The sequence below is a fragment of the Mus caroli genome, chromosome 9 (assembly GCF_900094665.2).
Source record: "Mus caroli chromosome 9, CAROLI_EIJ_v1.1, whole genome shotgun sequence".
Classification (NCBI taxonomy): domain Eukaryota; kingdom Metazoa; phylum Chordata; class Mammalia; order Rodentia; family Muridae; genus Mus; species Mus caroli.
Window position 1 is genome coordinate 67,847,115 of NC_034578.1, and position 23,918 is coordinate 67,871,032.

Below are 23,918 nucleotides of genomic sequence, written 5' to 3' on the forward strand. Positions count from 1 at the left end.
AGATGGGGGTGGGAAAAGTTTACTCATCTTTATTTCTGTTTTCTTTAAAAACCACATTATCTACATTAACAATGTAGGTTGTAGAAAATATATAGGGCGGAAGTAAAAGGTTTGCAATTTATTCTTATTAGCAATAATATAAACTCATATTCTTTGAGTCAACCGAAGCAGAGTTAAGTATGATGAAGACGTTGTAGTTCTTTTTTTCATTTATTCATCGCGTTACATCCTGATAGCAGCCCCGCTCCTCTCCTCCTAGTCCCACCCTTAAAAATCTCTCCCCCCATTACCCCTAAAGTTGTAGTTCTTGAATACGAGTATAAAGAATCAAAGCGAGTAAATGAGAAGTCAAATACCGGTTTTGTAGAAGTTGGCATGAAGGCAGTATGAGGGAAACAGACTAACAAGCGAGCATTTTCTGAGCTGGAGACTAAGGACCACCGGCTTTATTTATTTATTTATTTATTTATTTATTTATTTATTTATTATAGCTAAGGCCTAGTAGGTGACATACATTTGTTAATGGTTCGGGAAAATACCCCTTTGGGTATTTTTTTCTTCCTGTTGGATCTTTCCTTGTATGTTCCCATCAGAGCTGTGTATCGCGGCTAAAATCATGGTTTGCTGGGACTGCTTTTGTTTACTTGGCAGCTGCAGAGCTTCAAGAGAAACAGATAGAGAAGCAAGGAAAACCTCTAGTTTTCTGGAGGCGAAGAAGCCGAAAGCCCTTCTTGACAGCTTCGGGGTAGGGTGTGAGCCCCAGAGACAATCCTTAACAGCTGGAAGAACCAGGTAGCACTTTCACAGGGAAAAGAGCGCTCCCGCCCGGGGCGGTGGGCGGAGTCTCCAGCGGCCCCGCCCTCCCAGGCCAATCCCAGCTCTCCGCCAGCGGACAGGAAGCAGCGGCGGGGCCTAGCGGCCCGGGCGCTCCCCTCGGCACGCATGCGCATTATCCCGGGGCGCTTGGGGGAGCAGGGCGGGGCGGGAGGCAGGGGTGCGGCCTCGCGAGTGTATTGGGTGCCGTCGCGTCACGTGGCGAGAAAGGAGGCGGAGGGCCGCGGCTCAGGGAAGGGGCTGAGACCAGGCGAAGAGCGAGGGCAGGGAAGCGGGGAAGGGAGGAAGGAAGAGGCCGAGGGGGAGGGAGGGCCCTGTTTTGGCGGAGCAGGGCGCGCGGCTGGGCCCCTGAAGTGGAGCGAGAGGGAGGCGCTTCGCCGGTGCCACTGCCGGGGAGGCTCGTCGGGACCCAGCGCCGGTCGCGGCTCCCTCAGGATCGATGCACCGCGGTTAACCCGTGAGGAGGCGGCGGCCGGGGAAGATGGTGTTGCCGACAGTGTTAATTCTGCTCCTCTCCTGGGCGGCGGGGCTGGGAGGTGAGACACGACCCGGGGCGGCGGCGGAGCGGCGGTCGGTCGGGCCGAGCGCAGCGTCGCGGAGCCGGGCCGCGCGTGTCAGGTCTCCTCCGCTTCTGTCAGCTCTCTCAGCTCGCCTCAGCCGACCCCGAGCGACGCTCCCCGCGCGCTATTGTCCCTCGCGCGCCCCGACCGCGCTCCCGCCGGCGGCGGCCCGAGCAGGCTGCGGAGCCCCGGGCCAGGCCTTCCCCGCCCCCACGGCCCGGCGGCCCTGCCTGCCCGGCTTCTCGCGCCGCTTTCCCCGGGAGCGGCGGAGCCCAGGCCAGCCGCCCTCGCGCACTCCGCAGCCACCTCAGCCCTGCCCGGGTCCGAGCCCCGGGACCGCGCAGACTCGCAGCAACTTGCGAGGTTGGCAGCGCGGCACGAGCATTGTTCTGCAAGCGAGCGGGCGAGCGGGCGAACGGGCGATCTGGAGCGGACCCGGGCCGGGTGTCGGACGCCAGTGTGCGTGTCCCACCCGAGTGCCTTCCCTCCGCATCGTGCTCTTTTCGGAGTGTTTGTAGCCAGCGCGCCGGAGGTTTTGTGTGTGTGTGTCTGTCGTTCTGTCTGTCTGTCTTCTGTCTCCCCGGGGCAAGACTTTAGTTGACTGAGGAGAAGGGCAAGCCGTTTTAGGATGCTCTTCGATCCATCTGTCTTTTTGAGTTGAGTCCTTAGAGAAGCAAGACCGACCCTTCCTGGGCGAACCAACTTTCAGAGTTTTCTTAAACTCTCAGGTGGAGCAGACGTACTGCTTAGTCAGAGGATTGTCAGGGCTGTGCTCCCTCCCCCTGCAAATTGGAGTTCACAGTTGCTTCAAGTTTCCTGATGCTTCGGGTTTGAGACAGCGGTATTTCATTCCCAGGCTTTCCTAGGACAGGTTGCATGATTATTTTGTTCCTATGAGAAAGTGCTTTATCTTAGGTAGCTGATTTGCCGCCCAAGTATCTGGATAGAGGTTAGCTTAAAAGCATTGAATTGGAAACAAACCCCAAAACTTCCAGGGGTGCTTCGGATGGTTGTCAGCAGCCTAATTTGATACTTTAGAAAATATCCTAGTGTTTTCTGTAGTGTATTGTCTGTGTTCATCCCTTTGTCTCATTGACTTAAACTGCAGGGCCCAGCCTATTTTTGCCTGGCATTCTGCTTACTCTGAAGTTGATTTTGTGTACTCAGTTTCTGTTGTTATTAAGTACACATTTTAGATGACAGCCACTAATAAATGCTTATTTTTTGTTTTGTTTTGTTTTTGTTTTTTTTTTTAAGAACCAGATTGCAGACCGTTTGTAAAGAGCCTCTTTCTTTAACATTTGTATTTCTGAAACACGGCTTATAGTCCTGGCTGGCTGTTTTCACTTTTTGTGATTATGGTCAGGAATTAGACACTGTTCTCTATGAGGTAATAAAATCTAAGTTAAATGTGATACAGTTTGATAAGTAGTGATACAAAATGCCTTTTATTAAGGAAAACTAAAACCAATGTGGCCTGTTGTTTGGGGAAAAAAGTAAATTAACAGCATAAGCATTGTGGGTGAAGAGTTTTATTCAGATCTTCGGAGTTTCTTTCTGCACTAAGTAATGATTCAAAGGCCAGGTTTTGTTGTGCTTCTGTTAAAAACTTAAAAAAAAAAATCAAAGTTTTCACTTAAGCATTATGTCAAGTTTGTAATACTTGAGTATGCAGGTATATTTATAATTTGGGGCTGTGGAATGTAGCCCAGTGGCAATTGCCTAGCAAGGCCATGCAAGGCTTTGGATTCAACATCTCTGTTTAAGGCCAAAAACTTCTCCTATTTTTATTTGTAACTCATTATACTATATGCTGTTTTTTTTTTTTTTTTATCTGAACTGAACTGCATATAGCTAAGTTTATACATTAAACTGAACCGCATATAGCTAAGTTTATACATTTTTGTGATGTCTTGTAGGCTAGTGTGCATTCAAACTTAGTAGATATTGGCTTTAGTGCATTGGAAAGTTGAATGTTTGTAAGGTTAGGGTAGTTGTAGAAATACAGAACTTTACGGTATAAGCCATGTTCAGGTGAAACTAAACTCTGTTGGTTGCTTTCATCTTGCCTGTTTGTGTTAATCACTGTTGTGTGTGAATGTTTTTCTTACTGCACATAATGTGAGGGGTGGGAAGCTGGAAGGAGGCAATAAAGTGTTTAAACACTAAAACAACTTTCCTAGTTTTCCCTTCTATGTTGGTGGATGTCCTGCCCAGTGTTATATTTGTAGAAAGATACCATGATAGTTTTCGAGTTTATGAAGTGTCAGTATGGAAGTATTCATATATCTGTACAAAATGCTTCTAAAAAGTTATTTGTTGCCTAGCAAAATGACTCAGTAGGTGGGAACACTTGCTTTGAAAGCCTGACTATATGATTTCTAGTCCCCATCCCTTAGTTGAAGGAGAGAACCAACTCCTGAAAATTATCTTTTGACCTTCACATGCACGCCATGGTTCCTCGTGCCCTTACTCACACATGTACACTACACACAATAATAAAATAATAAAGTTATTTGGAGACATGTTAGGAACTTATTGGCACTACCCTGATTAGCCAACAATTTTTGTGTGTTTTTTTTTTGTTTGTTTGTTTGTTTTTGAGATGCAGACTGATTATCTTCTGTCTTTCTAGTAGCTGGGACTGTGGGTGAAGACCTGGATGTAGGGCTGATGGTTACTTTTAAGATAGAAAATGTGAAAGTTAAGGTCTTTCTGAGCAGTGGGGAAGCACACCTTTGATCACAGCACTTGGGAGGCAGAGGCAGACAGATCATTGAGTTCAAGGCCAGCTTGGGCTACAGAGTGAGCTCCAGAAACTATGTCTTGAACACGTTTCCCCCCCCAAAAAAAAAGGAAAAGAAAAATTATTTTGTGTACTTAAGAACTCAGAAGGTATTAGTTATAGCAACAAAGTAATCCTGTAATGTTTGGCTTAAAGAAGTCATCCATGTAATGAGCCATACTTGGTATGTGGTGTGTGTGTGTGTGTGTGTTTTAATTTAAAACTCTGGCTTTGTATGATACACATTCTACAGAAACAAACTTGGATATTTAACCTAAAGAATTTAAAATATCAAGGCTTAAGCTTTAATTGTTCATTCAGGTTTTTTTTTTTTTTTTTTTTTTCCAACTTCTGCCAGCAAGTAGGAGTATAGGAAGATAAGGTCTTTTTGTTTTCGGCTCAAAGGAACTTTGAATTTTTATCTTTTCAGCTAGAGTTTGAGATTCCAGTACACTCTGTCACCTAATAAGGCCAATTTCAAGTCATCCCCAACATTAGCAGTGGCTCTGTGTCAGTGTGCAGGACCTCTGTTGGCAGAGTTGAGGTGACTGGGCATGGCAGGCACTCCTTTGTTCCAGACCTTTGTATAGTGTATATTATTGGGTCTCTTTTTCCTAAGGACTTTAACCTAAAGGGTTGGATAGAGGAGTGCAAAGCACTTTTCTCAGATGCTCATCATTGATTTAATAGTGTTTAGGAGTTTCTCCTTTAAACATGTATGAAAATTAAATGTAAGTTTAAAGGGATAATTTTTCTAATATCTGCTAAGTGATGAAATATCCAAACATAAGGCAGTGTTTTTTTGTTTTATTTTAGGTGGTGGGGATTAGATCTGAGGTCTCCCAAATTCTGGGCAAGTACTCTACTACTGAACTACATTCTAGTCTCCTCTGCCCCAAACTTTTTTGTTTTAGACAGGGCTTCCTCACTAAATACTAGGCTGGCCGGGAGCTTGTTATCCTTCTGAGTGCTGGGATTACAGGTCTGTACCAATAGGCCTGACTTATTTCAAACAAGAGAAATCTCAAAGGTTAACATTTTTAACCCTCTTCTCTCCATATACCTCCATACCTGTTTTTAAGTTTTGTTTTTCTTTTCTTCTTTCTTTTTGGAAACAGGGTCTCAGTATATGGCCTACACTTACATTTATAGTCTCCTGCCTCAGTTTACCTAGTGGTGGTATTACAGGTGAACTCTACCATGTCAGACTATATAAAAACTTTCTTTCTTCTGGATGGTGGCTTATGTCTTTAATCCCAGAACTCAGGAGGCAGAGACAGGTGGATCTTTGAGTCTGAGGCCAGCCTGGTCTACATAATGAGTTCCAGGACAGCCAGAGCTACATAATAAGACCTTGTCTCAAAGAATACAAACAAACAGCTCAGCAACTTTCTGCTTTTTTTTTTTTAATTGAAAGAATCTCTCTTTCTCTCTTAAAAAAAAAAAAGATTTATGTGTATGGGTGTTTGCTTGCATGTATGTCTATGTACCACATGTGTGCTTGGTAGATTCCTCTAGAACTGGGATTATAGACAGTTGTGAATTATCATATTGATGCTGGGAATCAAACCTGAATTCTCTGGAAGAGCAGCCAGTGCTCTGAATCACTAGGCTATCTCTTCAGCCCCTATTTACTAGCTTTCTATTTAGATAGATAATGCATTTAGGTTTTCTGGTTTTCTTGTGAAATTAGAGGATGTTATTTTTAGGAGGTGGGGAGTGGGAGTCAGGCATGATCTTACCATGAAGCCCATGCTGGCCTTGAATCACCACATAGTTTGTGTTGGCCTGGAGTTCTTGCTGCTCCTGCCTCTGCCTCTGGAGTGTTGGTATTACAGTTGTGTTCCATCATAACTAGCCAGGTTGTCAACTTAAACTAGTTTCTAACTTCTCCCTGTGAGAAAACTAAATAAATATACTTAACACTTGACCTGTAAAGTGCAAGTTCTGATTTTCCTGTGTGATAAAGTAGACGACCTTTGGAAGTTTTATCTTTTAAATATATGTTTGGCTTTGTAGAGTTTACTGCTGAGGTCACTTTGTTAGTTTCTGAACAATTGAGAGATGGTACTGATGTGTTAGTTAAAGTGAGGAGAGTAGAACGGAAAGAAAACCCATGAATAACCTGGAAGGCTTAGCAAAGACTATGCTCATTTATTTAGTTATAGATATATCCTGTCCTGAGTCTGAATGGTGAATACTGTAGCTTTAAACTAATTTACCAGATTATTGGTAGAAAACACATACTTTTTCTTTTTAATTCTTTTTTTTTAAAAAAAGATTTATTTGTTTATTGCATGATGTATGTGAGTCCACTGTAGCTGTCTTCAGACACACCAGAAGAGGGCATCAGATCCCATTACAGATGGTTGTGAGCCACCATGTGGTTGCTGGGAATTGAACTCAGGACCTCTGGAAGAGCAGTTAGTGCTCTTAACCCCTGAGCCACCTCTCCAGTCCGAAACACATACTTTTAAATGTATATTGTAGTAATGTTTATTGTAATATTCCCTGTTGTGATATAAACTGTGAATTGAGAAAATGCATTTTCTCTACTTAAAGGAAACTCAGTAAAAGCTAGAAGCTCCCATATTTGTTTTATTTATTTACTGTAAGAGCTGTGCTATAGTAACACTTGTTATTCTAGGTTTGATTTTTTTTTTTTTTGTTCGTATTAAAGTTGCATTTCTACTTTCCCATTTTACCTTTTTTTTCTCAGCATAGAGAATTGAACACCTTGCCCCTGCTTGGAAAGCATTCTAATAATGAGACATATGTCCCAACCCCCTTTTAATATTTGAAATTTAAAAAATTATTTACTTTGTGTGTACATGTGCACATACTTGTTTGCATGCACATGCCATAGCATGCTTATGCAGGTTAGGGAACCGTTTGGAAGTTCTCCTACTTTGTGGGTTCTGGGAACTGAACTCAGATTGCTAGGCTTTCACTGGCCCTTCTTTCTTTATTTTAAGACAAGGTCTCACTAAGTTGACCAATGTGGCCTTGAACTCTGTTTGTAGACCAGAGAAGCCTTAAACTTGTAATCTTTCTCTTTCAGTAGTTTGAGTAACTAGGATTATAGTAGGCCCAGGTAAAGTTAACTCCCCACCCCCACTCTTTTTCTCTCTTTGGTGTTGGAGACTAAACCCAGGCCATTTTTAATGGTCTACCACTGAGATGCACAGCTCTGTGTTTTACTTATAATGTTTGCTGATGTGGGTAGGGGTTTGGTTTTTTTCTTTTTGTTAATACACTCAGGGCTTAATCACTGAGTTGCCCAAGATGGCTTAAAAACTTCTAGACTCAAGTAAGCTCTGTAGCAGTGGGATTTATAGGTATATGCCATCATGGAGTCATGTAGTTTTGCAATGGTCTAGCTTAAAAGAAATCTGTGTGAATTCCAATGATGTAGTTTGCATGTATGGAGACTGCTGGAGAGCAGGACACAGGTACTTATTGGTTATCTCAACCGGTGCCTTTCAGTGGTAGGCCATGTGCCTATCTATTAATTGTAAAGTAGAAGAGTCTGTAGATAGAGAAGTACAGGGTGTTTCCAGGTTGGAGCCCCAAGCTCAGAGTCACGGAGGCAGACTTCAGATAGCAGGAAATGATTTGTATTTTGTCTGTTTTTCACATAGGCAACTCCATGTGACAAGGTTGGGTAGAGCCTTAAGGTTGTTTAAAAATTTGTTGTTGTTTAAAAAGAGTTAATTTATTTAATACTTGCTAATAATTCTCCCATGAAATTCTAAAAAGTTGGCTTGGGGCCAGAAAGATGGAAGTGCCTGTCATCGAGTCTGAGAACTTAAATCAGATCCCAGGAATACACACAGTGGAAGGAAAGATCTGACTACTGTAAGTCGTACTCAGACCATACATGTACAGAGTTGACTTGTTCTGTAAAATAACCTAGCAGTGGTAATTCTAACTAACCCAGATTTCAGTGTTTTTAAAAGGTTATATTTATTTATTTATTTAATATATGTGATGTAATTATATTTTGTAAGCACTTTGAAGAGGCCAGAGAATGATCTTTGGTGCCTACCTGTATCATGTTCCACCTTATTCCTTAGAAGTGGGGTCTCTCACTGAAGCAGAAGTTTGCTTTTTTAGCTAAGCTGGCTGGCCAGAAGCCTGTCTGTACCCACTAATAGAGGGATTACAGGTATGAACATCAGTCCTCAGACTTGTTTCTGTCTGCTGGGCATTTAAGTTCAGGTCCCAGTGTTTGGACTAGCATTCTTCCTCACAGAGCCATTTCCCCATCCTCTGTCCCCATCCACCGATTGCCAATTTTTATATTAGGGACAATGAAGTAATGTCAGTGAGAGTGGAAAAGCTGCAATAATTTCTACCAGTTGGATCTCTAGTTATTCTCCAACAGCGAGTCTGCCTTGAGTTAGTACTTGTGGGCATAGTTCTGATCTAGGTAGATAGCAGAAATGCATATGAGAACAGTTCCAGATAATGTGCTCTCCCTTTGCTTCAGAAAGAGTTCATCCTGAACCTACTACAGTTCTAGCTAAATAGGTGTTCAGTGAGAACCAGGGATTGTTGGGCATCTTTAATTGGTTGGAGTTTTGATGCCACAGTTTGAGAAGAAAAGTAAAAAATACTAAATTTATCAGAGTGGAGGAAATGCCAGGATGTAAGCATACAGTTCCAATTATATGTTGTAGTTATATTGAAGTGAAGTTTGGTGAAAATGTCACCTGGCTAACTGGCACAGTTTGTGAGGTAAAGAGTGGTGGTGCATGTAGCTTGAGAAACTAGGTTTGAGGAGACACAGTTGTTTTTGATTTTGTTAATTTAACATGTTGGAATTAATTTCTTTGGTGCTAGATTGCCTGGTACATCTGGTTATATGCAAATTGTGAATTTACCATTTCAAACATTAGTTGGGGAAAATAATCTGGTCTTTGAGTTTTAAATGGCAGTAAAGAGAGATGCTTAACTGGGCCATAAGAACCTGGACTTGCATTATTCGTATTCTGGGCCATAACTAGGAGGTGGAATATTATGGGATGCAGTTGGTCTCCATATCGAATGACTGGGATGTAATACAATAAGGAATAAGTTAGCTGCTTGGTGAACTGTGTGGTTTAGTCTCAGGTTACAGTAGTTATTGTAGAAAAAAAGATTTTAAAAGTAGTGAGGGCTGTCAAGCTGGCTCAGCAGGTAAAGGCACTGACAACCTGAGTTTTATCCCTGGGACTTACATGGTAGAGGAGTGAACCAATTCCATAAGTTGTCCTCTGACAGTCACATATATTGTCCCCCACCCCGCCACCCCATATGCACACACACACACACACACACATAACACATGAAAAAGCACTAGTAAAACTTGGCAAATGTTTAATGTTAGGCTAACAAAATGTACTGAGGGTTTACTGTTGAAATGGAATCTTAGGAGCTTTTACAATGGAAAGTGGCTCTGTAATGAGGATCTAAGTTGTTGAAATTGTCTTGAGATTTTGACTCTAGCTAGAAGGTGGGGGTGGGTATCACAGTCTGGGACTTAATACTATCATGCTTCTTCCTGGGGACTGCTTAGGAGTTTGCATTGCTCTTCCGTTCTCTGTGGCTAGAGAGTTAGATGGTAGTAGTCTATAAATTTGGAACAGAGGGGAGCCATTAGTTTGAAGATACACTAATACATTTTTACAAAGTGATTTTATTTTAAATGTATGAGTGTTTTGCCTACATGTATATATATGCACTGTGTATAACTGGTGCCTGTGAAGGCCAAAAGAGGTTATCAGATCTCCTGGGACTGGAGTTATAGATGGTTGTGACCACCTGGTAGGTACTAGGAACTAACCCAAGTCCTCTGTAAGAGCAGCTTGTACTTTAAACTGCTAATCCATACTGAACTTTCTCTTTAGCCTCTGTTTTTGTTACTGATTTATCTTGTTGGAATTAGCCTTTAGGATTTTAGATCCTACTAGAGGCAGATTGTGAACTTTCTATTTCAGAAACAAGATGAAGAGAACAGGATTATCTTTAAATTTTAGGCAAATGGATGTATACTATTTGTGGAACTAACAATAGTTCCACAAATATCTTTCCATGTCTTTGCTTACATTAATGATGATTAGAGACACATAGTCACACAAATACTTGAACTTTTGACTGAGTTTTGGAATAATAGCATATATCAACCTAGAAGACCATTAACAGATGAATGGATAAAGGAATGCATTATTTATACACAGTACAGTTTAATTCAGTTTTAAAGACTGACCAAATTTGTAGGAAAATGGATAGAACTGGAGGTTGTCATGTTAAGCAAATAAGCCACACCGAGATAACTATTAAATGTTTTCTGTCATATGTAAAATCTAGGTTTGGAGTGTGCATGAATGAGTCTGTCTATCTGTCTCTCATCTGTCTAAAACCTCACTGGGGCTTGGGGTTTACTGAGCGGGCTAGGCTGGCTGTCCAACCAGTGAGTCACAGGGATTTGCTTATCTCTGCCTCTCCAGCACTAAGCTTACAAGCTTTTTACAAGTGTTCTGGGATTCTCATGTTAATGTGGTGGACACTTTATCAACTAGGCTATCTACTCATCCCTGACTTTATTTTTAGTTTATTTGTTTTAGGACCTTGCACAAAGCCTAGCTCACATCAAGATTTATAATAAGTGTTTTATTAAAATTGCAGAATTAGTGCTGGTGAAATGGCTCAGCAGGTTTTTTGTTTTTTAAAAAAGCCTGATAAGCTGCCCTGAATCCACAGTAAAAGGAGGTAACCAACTCCCAAAAGTTGTCCTCTCATATCTGCTGTGGCACATTAATGTGTGCCTGCATTCCCACACTCTCTATTACAGGTATACATCATACGCACAATATTAAATGAAGTTAAAAAAAACCCACAGAACAACATTGCTTGGTGAGTGGAGTGGATTTGTGAGTTCATGTTACATAGACATTTTCATTAAGCAAGGTTGTAGTCTAGTAAAACAGCCTTTGAATTGCTGGCTGTCTACAGTGTTATGGGAATAGCTTCATTATATACAGCTAAATGTCATGATGATTTTTTTTAAAGTAGAATATTCTTGCAGTGCATTAGAGAGTATACCTTCCAATTAATACAGTATTATTATCATAATTCCAAGTGGACAATAATAAGGATTAAGTACTTTAATCCAGAACCATTTGCTAGTCTGGGAGATAGGTAGTCATTTGTACTCACAGACTAGTTAGGGAATTAGTCATTTGTACTTATAAATTCTAACTTTATTTTGGTCAGAATGTTTAATTTTCCTGGTGACATATAAAATCTGATTTTTTCCAGTGTAGTACAAATCTCTTAGTAATCCAAGAGTTTTTTTTTTTTTTCCTTCATGTGTAGAGCCAGACAAGTGTGACATAGGTGGAAAGCGAGGTCATGGAAATGGGTTTAGGGTGAAATGTAAGATAGAGGTACAGCAGCAGTGGAAATGGTGGCTGGAATTTCTTGCATCTGTGTGGGAGAATAATGTAGGTAGGTTGGAAGCTTCCGTCTTTAATGAAGATTATCATCTGTACTGGTGGTATTTATTTGAAAGTATATGAAAAATCTCAGTTATATATATCTCCATCCATCCATTCTGGAATTTAAAAACTTCATTTCTTAAGTGAAAGGTAGAAATAGAATAGTCAGTGGATTTTAGTCACTCATATTTTGTGCCCTGTGTGATTGATTTAGTTTGTATTTGTGAAAGGGTTTCTTAGCTTCACTTCAGATCCAGCTGTCTTTATTATTTATGTTTATAAGAGTCTAGAATATTTTTTGAAAATGGATGTGTTGAAATATGCTTTTAATTATAGATATACCCTGTTATCTTGAAGTTTCACTTGTAACTGTGAGATGTAGATAGTTGGTTCTAGATGATTTGACTGGTTTCTAGTGAAGAAATAGATACTGTTTTCAGTTTGAAGTTATATAGTAGAAATGGTGTGTCTAAGTGCATTAAAATACTCTGCAATATTGCTGAAATATAGGACATAGTTCTTAGAAGGCTATTTTTGTTATATGAGACAGCACTTTTGTAAGTGCTGTGTAATATTTCAAGATCAGAGTGAATATATAGCAGCATAAAGAACATTGGTCATGGATGTTTCTTGAGGCAAAGATAATGATTTGAAAAGAAAGATTTTGAAATTACATTGTTGAACTTAATTGACATCTTGACTGAATTTGGAATTACTTAGGAGACACAACTCTGTAGGGTGTTTCCAGAGAGGGTTAGCTGAGGAGGGAAGACCTGAATGTGTGTGCTGCCATGCTATGGATTGGGGTCCTGGACTGATTGAAAAGGGGAAAAAAACAAACCAGAAAGGATACTGAGCGTCAGGGCCCCATCGCTGCTTGCAGACTATGGATGAATTGTGACTAGTTGCCTGGCCTTCCTGCACACATCTTCCTGTCAGTGGTGGACTACACTGCCAGGCCACAGCCGTGAGAAAGGCAACTGAGTAACTACAGTGTCAGATTTTGAAATTAATGTAAGTGAAAGTATTGGAAATACCTTGATTGCAGCTAATTTTCTTGAGGCATTAGAAATGTACCAGCTTTAGTTTGTCCTTTATCTACCCTTTCATATGTTGTAATTGAGTTTTCTATAACTAGGAAGGTTTATTGTTAATATTTTTGTTAATTTACCAACTTTTTTGTTTGGATATAGAGAAAAAATTTTGTTAATGTAAAGTGATACTATTAACCCACCATCTGTAGGCTGAGTAGCTAGGATTTCAGGTGTGCACAATCATGCATAGTTTATTTAGTTACTTATTTTCATGATGTTTTGCAGTACTTTGATTGAACCTAAGCCTTCTCACACATGCTAGGAAAGTACTCTGTCCTGTGGGGTTAAGTGGTTGAACTCAGTTTTCAGGCTTGGTGGGAAGTGCCATCTTACCATCCCTATTGTTTATGTGTGTGTGTGTGTGTTAACTGTGTGTGTTAAATTGTGTTCACAATTTCCTCTGGACCTTTAAAGTGTTAGGTACTGAGTGCATTTACTGTGTACGTTATAGAAATTCAGATTTCTGAAATCCGTAACAGGGCAAGGAAGCAAACTGCTGCTGATAGGCTTTTCTGTGTAAATGAAATAAAGTAGCAGAAGAGAAAGATAACTTACTTGACAAAGTGCAGAGTGGAGTGATTTAATATAGTTACAATGCTGCAGTAAAATAGCCTTAGGATTATTGCATCATTGTAGCCTCCCCTAATCAAGATGCGAGGCTATGGAGAGAAATTATAAAGTTCAAGTGGAAAGATAATGACACATGGAAAAACTTGGGCGATCTAGAAACTTTCCTTCACCAGAAGCTGTCATTTTCCACTGACCTCAGATAAGGAAGTTTCACTCTGCACTCCCGGTTAAATGTGTTTCTTTTGCTATTATCAGGAAACATTTCTACATGGGAACACCTTTAATAGTATTGTCTATGTTTGAAGATAAAAGGAGTTTGGGTTGGCAACTTTTTTTTAATCTCTTTTTCAGTACTGGGTATCAAATTCCAGTCATTGTGGATATTAGACAAGTTTTCTGCCATTGAGCTATGTATTTTCCTGGCCTCTGGTTGGCATCTTCTGAGCCCTTCCTGTTAACTTCCTGCTGTTCATTGGGCCTTGCATGGTAATGCATAAGTAGTGAAAGGGATGCTCTAGCTCTGTGCTGTTTTGGTTTTGGTTTACTCTTAGTCTTTAGAAGATTGTTCCTTTTGTACTTGATGTATTTAAAGGTTTAAGCCAGAAGAAGAGTTTCATCATGGGCTATAAAGTAACAGCAAGCTTTTGAAAGACACATTTCTTTGCTGGTAGTTTGTAGTTATTTTCTCTGTAACCCAGGTAAGCTTTGAATTTGTTCTCCTGAGTAGCTGATTGCAGTTCACTGTTACTGCCTTCCTAATTCAAGTTAAAGTCATCTTTAGTTCAGTCACTCTTCTCCCTGAATCTGTCCCTCTCAGTTTCTCTTCAGCCTAACAGTCAGCTATCATCCAAAAGTGGTCACACCAGCCAGTAATAGATTGTATGCTTTATAGTGGCTATAGTTATGACTTTTTTTTTTTTTTTTTTTGGTTTTTCGAGACAGGGTTTCTCTTTATAGCTCTGGCTGTCCTGGAGCTCACTTTGTAGACCAGGCTGGCCTCGAACTCAGAAATCCGCCTGCCTCTGCCTCTCGAGTGCTGGGATTAAAGGCGTGCGCCACCACGCCCGGCTTTAGTTATGACTTTTATTGTATGAATTTTATCTTGATTAAAAATATTTCAGTTGAACAAACAATAGCACACTTGTCAAGTAATTCACCATTGTATGTAAAAGTTTATAAGAGCTGTGAGTGCCTTTGTGTTCATTTCTTTTCCTGCCAAATTTGCTTCTGTGTCAGGGCCTTTATCCGCTGGTCCTTTACATGAAATAGATATTTCTGTATGTGGCTGAATTATCAGCTTTTTAAATTTTTATTTTGGAAACTTAAAAAAGGGCAATAAGATCTTAATGATTTTAAAGTATGTAGTTTAAAAGTTCAGTAGTGGTATGGACATTCATATTGTTGCAGTTCATTCTCTATCAAGACTTTTCATATGATTATAAAGATTACCTTATATTAAAAATACTAGCTCCTTCCTTGGGAATTTTAAGCCACCATTTTTCTATACCTTTCTTCCATTAACTTTTTATAGCTTTGTTTATTGTTTATCATTTTGGAGCAAAGCTCCACAAGATCAGTAGCTATTTATTGTAACTTTTTAATATTTGTATTCTCAGAACTTGTAAAGATTGGCAGATACACTATTAAGTGTGCTCAAATTTCTGAGAGAGTGTGTGTGAGGAGAAGCTCTGAAGATTTATGTTGTTGTTTTTTAATTGACCCCCTTACCATTTTGAGTGGTACTCAGGATCAAACCTAAGAATTCAGGATGCTAGCTAAGCACTTTACCACAGAGCTGTGCCTCAGCCATACTGTAATCAACTTTAAAATAGAGCAGATTACCGTTCTTGCTAGTGTATTTATTTTGCTCATTAAGTACTTTTACATGGTCTTTTAATTAAAGAGGTAGAGTGAGTTAGACTTTTTTTTTCCTATAAGAACTAAGTTGCTTTTTAAAAACAACTGTGTCTTTTTAATCTGAAAGTATATTTTATTTTGTGCATATGGGTATTTTTACTGGAAAGTATGTTTGTGCACTTGCATGTCTGATGCTCATAGAGGCCAGAAAGTGTCAGAACACTCAGAACTGGTGTTTACAGACACTTATTAGCTGCAGTGCAGGTGCTTGGAATCTAACTTGTATCCTCTGAAAGAGCAGGAGGTGCTCTTAACTGCTGAGCCAAGTCTAATCCCTGAAGCATTTTGAAGCATATATTTGTTCATTGAAAAAAATAGCCTAAATGGGTAAATATGTTGTTGTTTTGAGACAATTATAACCAAAGATTGTTTCAACCTCATCTTCCTCCCTCAGCTTTCTTTATGCTGGTTTGTAGATATCTGTCACAATGTTCAGCAGTTATTTTTTAAACAATAACTTACTACATTCTTAGGTAGTGCATGCTGTATACCATTCTCAACACTTTAAACACACATACATTTAGTCCACACAATGTCACCATTAGGTATAAGCACTGGTAAATCATATTTTTTTTTTCAAATGGGAAAACTAAGGCATAATGAAGTAGGTAGTTCAGACAGTTGTGAATGCCGCATGATTATTTTGCATGAAAATTTCCTGAAATGCATCCATGATAGCAGTAAGATAATCCCGGATCCTTTATCTTGAAAGTAGGTATAGAGGTTTATAAAAGAGTAAATTTTATGCCAATGCCAGGATTTTTGAAATTCTGTTCACTGAAATGTGTTCCATATGACCACATGTTTTTCAGTGATTGGATTATGGCTCTTAATCTCTAAAATGTAGTTTCCCTTTGCATGGAACATTTGGATAGGTTCATTCATTAATTATTTATATTGGTATTTATCGATCAATTTTTCTTCTTTGGAGATAGGGTCTCCTTATATATCCCTGGCTGACTAGCACTTGCTGTGTAAACCAAAGTGACTTCAAACTCAGAGGTCCTCCTGTGTCAGCCTCTCAAGTGCTGAGATTAAAGGTGTATACCAGCATGCTGTACCTGACTGTTGTCTAGGTGCTGAGGATATGTAGTGAACAGAGTGCTGATTTAACTTGTGACTGTATTCTAATAGTGGTGATGGGTAGTAAATGTTAGTTAGAACTCACAAAGAATACCAGAGTAGCCATTAGAGAGTGAGTGGTGGGAATGTGCACTAGATTGGGTGTTCAGAGAACTCAGGATGACAAAAAAGGTGACAGATAGAGATACTGCACATAGAAGGAGAAGTGGAGGAGGATGAGAACGGACAGGAGTTGGGTGTAGGGGATGCAATCACCTACAAGGATCATGCTCAGCTTTATAAACTATAGTTTAGACTGAGTCTGGAAGGCTAACATACTTGTACTTTTCTTGAATAGAGTTACCCTGTTGTGTAAAGGATAGATGGTAGAAGGATAGGAATAGTACCATAAAGGTCAGTTGTTTGTCATGGTTTTGACTGTCAAGATACTTTTTGTTTTTGTTTGTTTGTTTGTTTTTGAGGCAGCTCTGGCTGTCCTGGAACCAGCTCTGTAGACCACACTGGCCTCAAACTTGTAGAGTTCTACCTGCTTCTGCCTGCCACTCAACTGACTGTTGAGATACTTTTGAACCTTGCTGTGTTTGGTACATTTTCAGCTTTTGGAGTTTCGAATTTCTTTGCAGCACATTTCTTTCTTTCTAGGCATGTAAAGAAAGCTACTGTTATGGTAGTTACAGGCACCTGTAATTAGAACTATCCCTGGAGATAGGTTCTGAACTGAGCAGACATGCGTTCTTGATGGAATTTAGGCATTAGTGTGCATCTTTTGGTACTTTTGGGAAGTTTTTTTCCCCAATTGCTTTTAGATTGAGTTTCTGGCACCAGAAGGACTGGGGCTCAGCTCAGTGGTAATGTGCTTGTCTCAGCACCCATGAGGTCCCCGTGTTAAGTCCCCAGCACCACAAAGATGACATTAGAAAGGTAGCACTTTTAATATTTTGATGGTCATTATGGTGCTTCTGCTTGCTTCTAGGAGTTACTTGTGTATTTTTGAGGATGATGGTGGAGAGGTTTGATGCTGTTTTAAAGTGTGGAATTTTATTCTTAAATAGACTGTATTGTATGAGAAGAGTAGAGATTGAAGAAAATCATATTGAGAAATACTTAAGTATTTATGGGAACAATTTTCATGAGGAGGATGCAAGATGATTTGTAAGAAACAGAACCTTTGATTTCTATTTGAGTGTGATATTGCTTTGCCTGAGTCATTATTTCTCTTGGTTAGATTGATATTGTAGGAAGGATAACATTTTCAGTTCAAAGGCATCTATAGACTGATAGAATCTGTTGGCAAGGATTAGTACTGGAATAGATGGTAAGGAATTGGAGTAGAGTTGGCACATTGGCACTGGGGAAACCAAGAGAGCTTTGCCAAGGAGGACTGGATGCAAAAGTGAGGTGTATAGAGGCTGTGCTTTGTTTAGGTAGAGATGCAAGAGTGTTTAACATGTGCCTGTGAGACCTGATGGCAGTCTGTTCTGGCTTTACCTTTTGAGTCCCTGACCAGTTGTTAAAGTATAAGAACAAAGTTCAGTTGAGTCAGTTCAGAGTCTGAACTGCATGTAGAACTCTACATATAGAAACAGGCAGTTCTGTGGTGTCTGACTGAGTAAGTGGTGCAAGGGCTGGAGATTGGCTTGCATTCCTGTGGAGTCAACCATGCCAGTCACAATTACCAGCTGTGGAAATCAAGGGTCTACACATATATTTTTGATCTATAAAAAGTACGTTTTATTCCTCTTTAGTATTTCATTGTATGTAGCTTTAAAAAGTATATCTTAAAGGTGAATGCTAGGCTTGAAGGCCATGTGCTGCCACCTGATGGTTTTCCTCTCAGTTCTTTGTAGTCACATCAGAGTCATGCATGAGGCCGACTTTATGAAGATAGTAGAGCTGTTATCATGGCCTCATTGATACCTCACTTGCCTCCTTCATATTGCTTCTGATTTGTCCATGCCCTTGGGCTTATTACATATCTCTTACACCACCAGTTTCTTCTACATTGCTTGATAATTTTTTAAATTAATAGACCTGTTTGGTGGATCAGATAGAAAAGTACAGAGCAGTACATAGCCTGGTAAATAGCAAGTGCTTAACAAATTTTAATTATCATTACATTCAGTTTATAAGTACTGTTATTGTGGTGGTTGACCGTGGCTATCTTGAGGCTGAGATTAGTAGTCTAGAGAGGATTAACTGGGTGTAAGGGCGTGATAATTCCTGAATATAGGAGGTACCTATCATCCAATATGTTGAGGCCTAGGTAGAATAAAAGGGAAATAAGAAAAAAGTGTTTTTTCTGCTCCCTGGCCACTGATGTGAGCCACTTTGCTCTGTCACACTCTCTGCCATGGCAGAATAAAATATCTGAGTGTGTGAGTCAAAATAAGTATTTCTTCCTTTGAGTGTGTGAGTCAAAATAAGTATTTCTTCCTTCACGATGTTGTCCTCAAGTTTTGTTTTTTTTTTTTTTGTAACCATTATATAAAGTTAACAAGCTTGCATAAGCATTTATTTTACTTGACCTATTTTTAAATCAGGTGCTAATTTATAAAATTATTTAAAAATTGCATTTATTTATTTATTTTTTGGTGGGGGTGGGGTGGGAACAGAAGCCTGTCGTGGTGTGCTTGGAGGTCAGAAGCCAACATTTGAGAATTGGTTCTTTTTTCTACCTCATGGGTTCTAGGGATTGAACACAAGTAAGTATTTAATTAAATAAAAACTTTACCTAATCAGGATAGTCCCTTTCCTTCTTGATACATAGTAAACTGTCAGTGTCCATTAAAAACAAACAACAAAGCCAAAAAACAAAATAAAACCCCACAACTAAAGTACTTAAAAAAAATAGCTCTTGGTAGTTTGGGGATTTAAATTTTCCTTCTTAAGATATAAAATGCTCACATTTGTACATGTAAAATGTACAGTTTTTTTTTGTTTCTTCTAGCCAGATTTTCATGTGAATTTTAAAATACTAGATTTCTAAAATAGATCTGGAAGGAAAGAATTAGCATGATTTTATGAATATGCGATGAACTGAAAGGTATTCTTACTAAAGTTGAGGGAAAAGTAAAAATGCTCTCATTTCTCATGGTTTGTGGTAATCCTGGTTAGTATAGTAAGTTAAACAGATAAGGCTATAAGTAGATGAGAGAGAGATTTAAATAGGAGAAACAGAAACAGTGCCAGGGAAGAAAATAAAAAATATTTTCACAAGTTTTTATGCATAATCACAGACTTTACAGGTTCTCCCCAGAGAAATAAAACCAATAAGAAACAGATAAATGGATCTGGATAATCTAGGTATGTGAGGGGGTTTATTAGAGGAATTGACTTGTTATGGACTACAAGAAGTCTCATGGGAGGCCATCAAAGAGAGAGAAAGGGAGAAAAATGCATGCAGGATGGTGAGCTGGTGATGTTCACCTGTGTTTGTCTTCCCCACTCACATCCGTAACTCACATGGCAGTCTCATAGAAACACCCAGAAATATCACTTTGACTACGCTTCATGTTGTTTGTCTGTTTGTTTGTTTAGAGATTTATTTATTTATTTATTTATTTTATGTGTTTGAGTACACTGTAGCTGTCTTCAGACACAGCAGAAGAGGGCATCAGATCCCATTACAGATGATTGTGGGATTGTGGGATTGCTGGGAATTGAACTCAGGACCTCTGGAAGAGCAGTCAGTGCTCTTAACCTCTGAGCCATCTCTCCAGCCCTAGGTTATTTTTTTTTTAATTAAATTAAAAAACAGAAACAAAATCAAGTTTATCTTACATGTATGAGTATTTGCCTGCCTGTATGTCTGTGTATTACATGGGTGTCTGGTATACTCTGGAACTCAGAAGAAGGGGTTGGATTCCCTGGAACTAGAGTTAAAAACTGTTGTGAGCTCCCCTTTGGGTATTGGGAGTCAAACCTTAGTCCTCTGGAAGAACAACAGCTAGTGCTTTCAAGAGCACTGTCTTTCTTGCCCTATCTCTAGATATTTGTTAATCTATTCAGGGGGGCACTATTACAGAGGTCTTTTGATCTCATGTTAGTGTTCTTATTGCAGCAGAAAAAAAAGGATGCATTGTTGTTAAATCAACACTAAAGAAACTTAATGTCTTTAGTGATTTCTGTAACATTCTGTAATGCTCCAACCTGCCTCAGCCTCATGAGTGCTAGGATTACAAGTTTACTCAGCTCTGTTGCACATAAGCCAGGATGAAAACCAACACAGAGCTTATCTGTGTTAAACACAGGTACCGTTTGAAAACTGGCTTTGGATTTTAGGTTGTGGACTCTTGTAAATTTTTCTTAGCAGTTCTTTTACCTAGAAGCATAGGTGGTCCTTAGCCCTGTTAATACTCTACTGATGCTTAAAGCAATTCTGTAGGGGCTTGGGGGAAAGGGAAATAGCTGCTGATTGAAGTTTGGAATTTCTTCATGAAGAAACATTGCAATGCTTCCTGAGCTTGAATGTACATATGGATGACTTTGGAAATCTGGTTTGGACTTAGATTGTGTGCCTTTCTGTTACTATGACAGATGCCTGAGACAGTCAGCTTAAGGAAAGAATAGTTTCTTTTGGCTCATGGTTTCAGAGGTTCCAGCCCATGGGCTGATACAGTCATTGTTTCTGGGCCTATAGAGAGGCAGACAGAACGTTCTGATGGAACAGAGTTGCTCACTTCATAGTGGCCAGGAAAAAGGAGGGGTGACAGGAGGTTGTGGGGTCAAGGTAAATATGCTTATTAAAGGCATGCATATTCCCAATGACTAACTTCTTTAAAATAGGGCCCATCTTCCATAGCTCCATCCAGTAGTCTCCTCAACATTTTAAATCTGTCTGTGGCTGAGAGCATTGGTTAGATCAGAGTCCTGATGATCTAACAGTATCTGGAAATTTTCACAGACACTGTACAGGATCTGTCCTAACAGTCTGGATGTCTCTCAATCCAGTCCAGGCAACATTCAAAGTTACTTACCACACTGAGTTATTTGGGAGTGCCAGTAGATGCCATGGAGTGCTCCAGAATCTACCCTAACATTTTCCCAGTGTGTACCTATCCTCTTGCCCTTGAAACAACTTAGACAGTGAGGTTTCTTGTGACAGGGAAATCTGTGCATGGAAAAGTATTTGTGTAGGATTTAAACATCTACAGAATTGTATTTCTAGGTTCTACAAATGTTCTCTCATACCGGAATTGATCGGTACTTGATCTTTTATTTTTGCCTACTTCTTGCATTGTCTTGTTCGAAATGGAGGTATTTAGGAACAACAGATTGTTGAAAGATGGGCTAATAGTTTATTAGAAGTGATTAGAATGCTGATAATTAAATTTTGAGAGAACAAATGGGAATTTTTGTTTTTTGAGTTGTCTGATTTTTGTTTTTTATCCTGTACTTTAACAAGTATGAATAATTAAAAACAAATTTATATTTTGTTTATTTTTTTTGTGCATGGGATTTTTTTTTTTTTCTGCTTGAATGTCTCTGTATCATGTGCACATCTGGTGTCCTTAGAGGCTAGAAGAATGTATAGGATTCCCTGGAGTACCTGCCATGTGGGTACTGAGAACTCAAGTCCTCTGCAAGAGCAGTAATTCTTAATGGCTGAGCCATTTCTCCAGCCCCCTGTTATTACTTTTTCTCTCTGAAAATTTTCTTTTAATATTTCTAGTTGTATAGGTCTAGTATTAATAATTTAGAAGTTTTGATATCTAAACAAGTCTTAGTTTTGACCTCTAAGACCCTTTATTTAACTGCTTAAAGGATCTTGGGCTGAAAGTTTGAACTTTAAACATAAGTGCCTACCTTGTGATTTATAGAGTTGTGTCTTCATTCTTCCCTGTGTATCTCTGTGTGGCTTTTGTTGTTGTTGTTGTTCCCTGTCCCAGTTTATTTTAATATTTTGACCTCTAGTTTTCATCCATTAGTTTATGATTTGACTTTATCTGGTTTCTTTTACATGTATTCTTTTTGGCTTTAGATTTTTACATGCACACGGGTGCGTGCGCACACACACACACACACACATGCATATACATACATATATGTAAACATATGTATTATGTGTATGTACACACACATACACACTTCTTTGTTTTTGGTTTTATGAGACAAGAGTTTCTCAGAGTAGCCGTGGCTACCCTGGAATTCATTCTGTAGACCAGGCTGACCTGGAAACTGCCTCTGCCTCTCAAGTGCTTGGGTTATAGGTGTCCCACCAATGGGCTTAAGTGTGGCTTAATTTTAATATCTGCTTTTATAACCTCATCTGCAAATTTCATCATCTCTAACATTCTATTACTAAGGACTAAATTTTGTTTTAGTTATGGGAGAATATGTATACACACATATATATGTATCGTAATTGTTGGATAAAGAAATTCCTATTTTTATATTTGGAGGTGTTTCATTGTATCTTTAAACATATTCAGACTTTTCTGGCAGTTAAGCTACTTGGAATCAGTTGAATCTAATTTGTTATTTAAATTTGGAAGAAAATGTTTATTTAAGCTTTGTTAATATAGATCTAGAACAGCTGTTTGACTATGGCTACTTGTACCCCGTTACTAAGGAGTTATTTCTCTGAGGGTTATACCCAGTGCTTTATACACGTTTAGGACTTTCTTTCTTGGTGATATGACTATGAATACTCACCAGTCCTGTGTTAGATGTGTTATGGCTGGGCTTAGTAGTATATACATACCTTTAACCCCAGTACTCAGGAGGCAGATACAGGTAGATCTCTGTGAGTTCAGGGTTAATCCAGCCTACATAGTGAATTGTAGGGCAGCCAAGGCTACATGGAAAGACCCTGTCTCAAAACAAAAATGAAAAAAAATCCAAGAAGAATTATTCTCCTCTTCTCTGGTGGTTCTTATTTTTTTGTGGTGGGATAATTTATTCTTTTACATTCAGATTATTACTCATCAAACAATCCAGGTATTACAACTCTTCTTTTCTTGGCAACTCTGTCCCACAGATCTTAAATGTTTGTCCTCACTGAACTCAGCTGTTTAGGTTGCTTCTTGGAAGCTGTGGGCATTTGGAAAAGAGCTCACCTCATTTGTGGTTTTGTCAGGCTTCTCATTGTTAGGGTGGTTGGATAAATTCTGTTTGTCTTTATTTCATCCTAACGAGAACTGGATATTGACTTAACAATTTGCATCTTTTTTCTTGAGTCACTTCAGTGTAAGTTATGGATATCATTCCAATTAACTCATAAAATACTTCAAAAAAGTGTCTTTGAAAATTCAAGACCTTCTGTTATGTAACCATGGTACTGTACTAAAGAAAAGTAGCAAGAATTCCTTAATGTCCTCAAAGACTGATTCTGGTTTGTTGCAAATTATTTTCATATGTTTGTTTTCATCCAGGGTTGATTTTTTCCCCCCTTTTATTTTGTTTCTTTTGTGGTTTTGCTCTAATGTGATTATGCAGGGTTATATTTAAATGCACATGTAACATTTCTCAGGAGAGATTTTTACTCTGGGTTATGAAAAGAATTTAAGTGTATTTAAAAGGATATTCTTTGGCTATTTAAGAATAAAGTTAGGCTGGGCAGTGGTGGCGCATGCCTTTAATCCCAGCACTTGGG

The 23,918-nt window shown here is 39.2% G+C and overlaps 1 protein-coding gene across 1 annotated transcript in view; it reads left to right on the plus strand.

Annotated features, from left to right (window-relative positions):
- Window positions 1–1,093: 1,093 nt before the first annotated feature.
- The window catches only part of Adam10 (ADAM metallopeptidase domain 10), a 111,040-nt gene continuing 88,215 nt past the window's right edge, over window positions 1,094–23,918 (plus strand). The window contains exon 1 of the mRNA XM_029481350.1: window positions 1,094–1,370. Coding sequence (XP_029337210.1) covers window positions 1,316–1,370 — 55 coding nt within the window. The 5' untranslated portion in view covers window positions 1,094–1,315. The remainder of the gene's footprint in view (window positions 1,371–23,918) is intronic.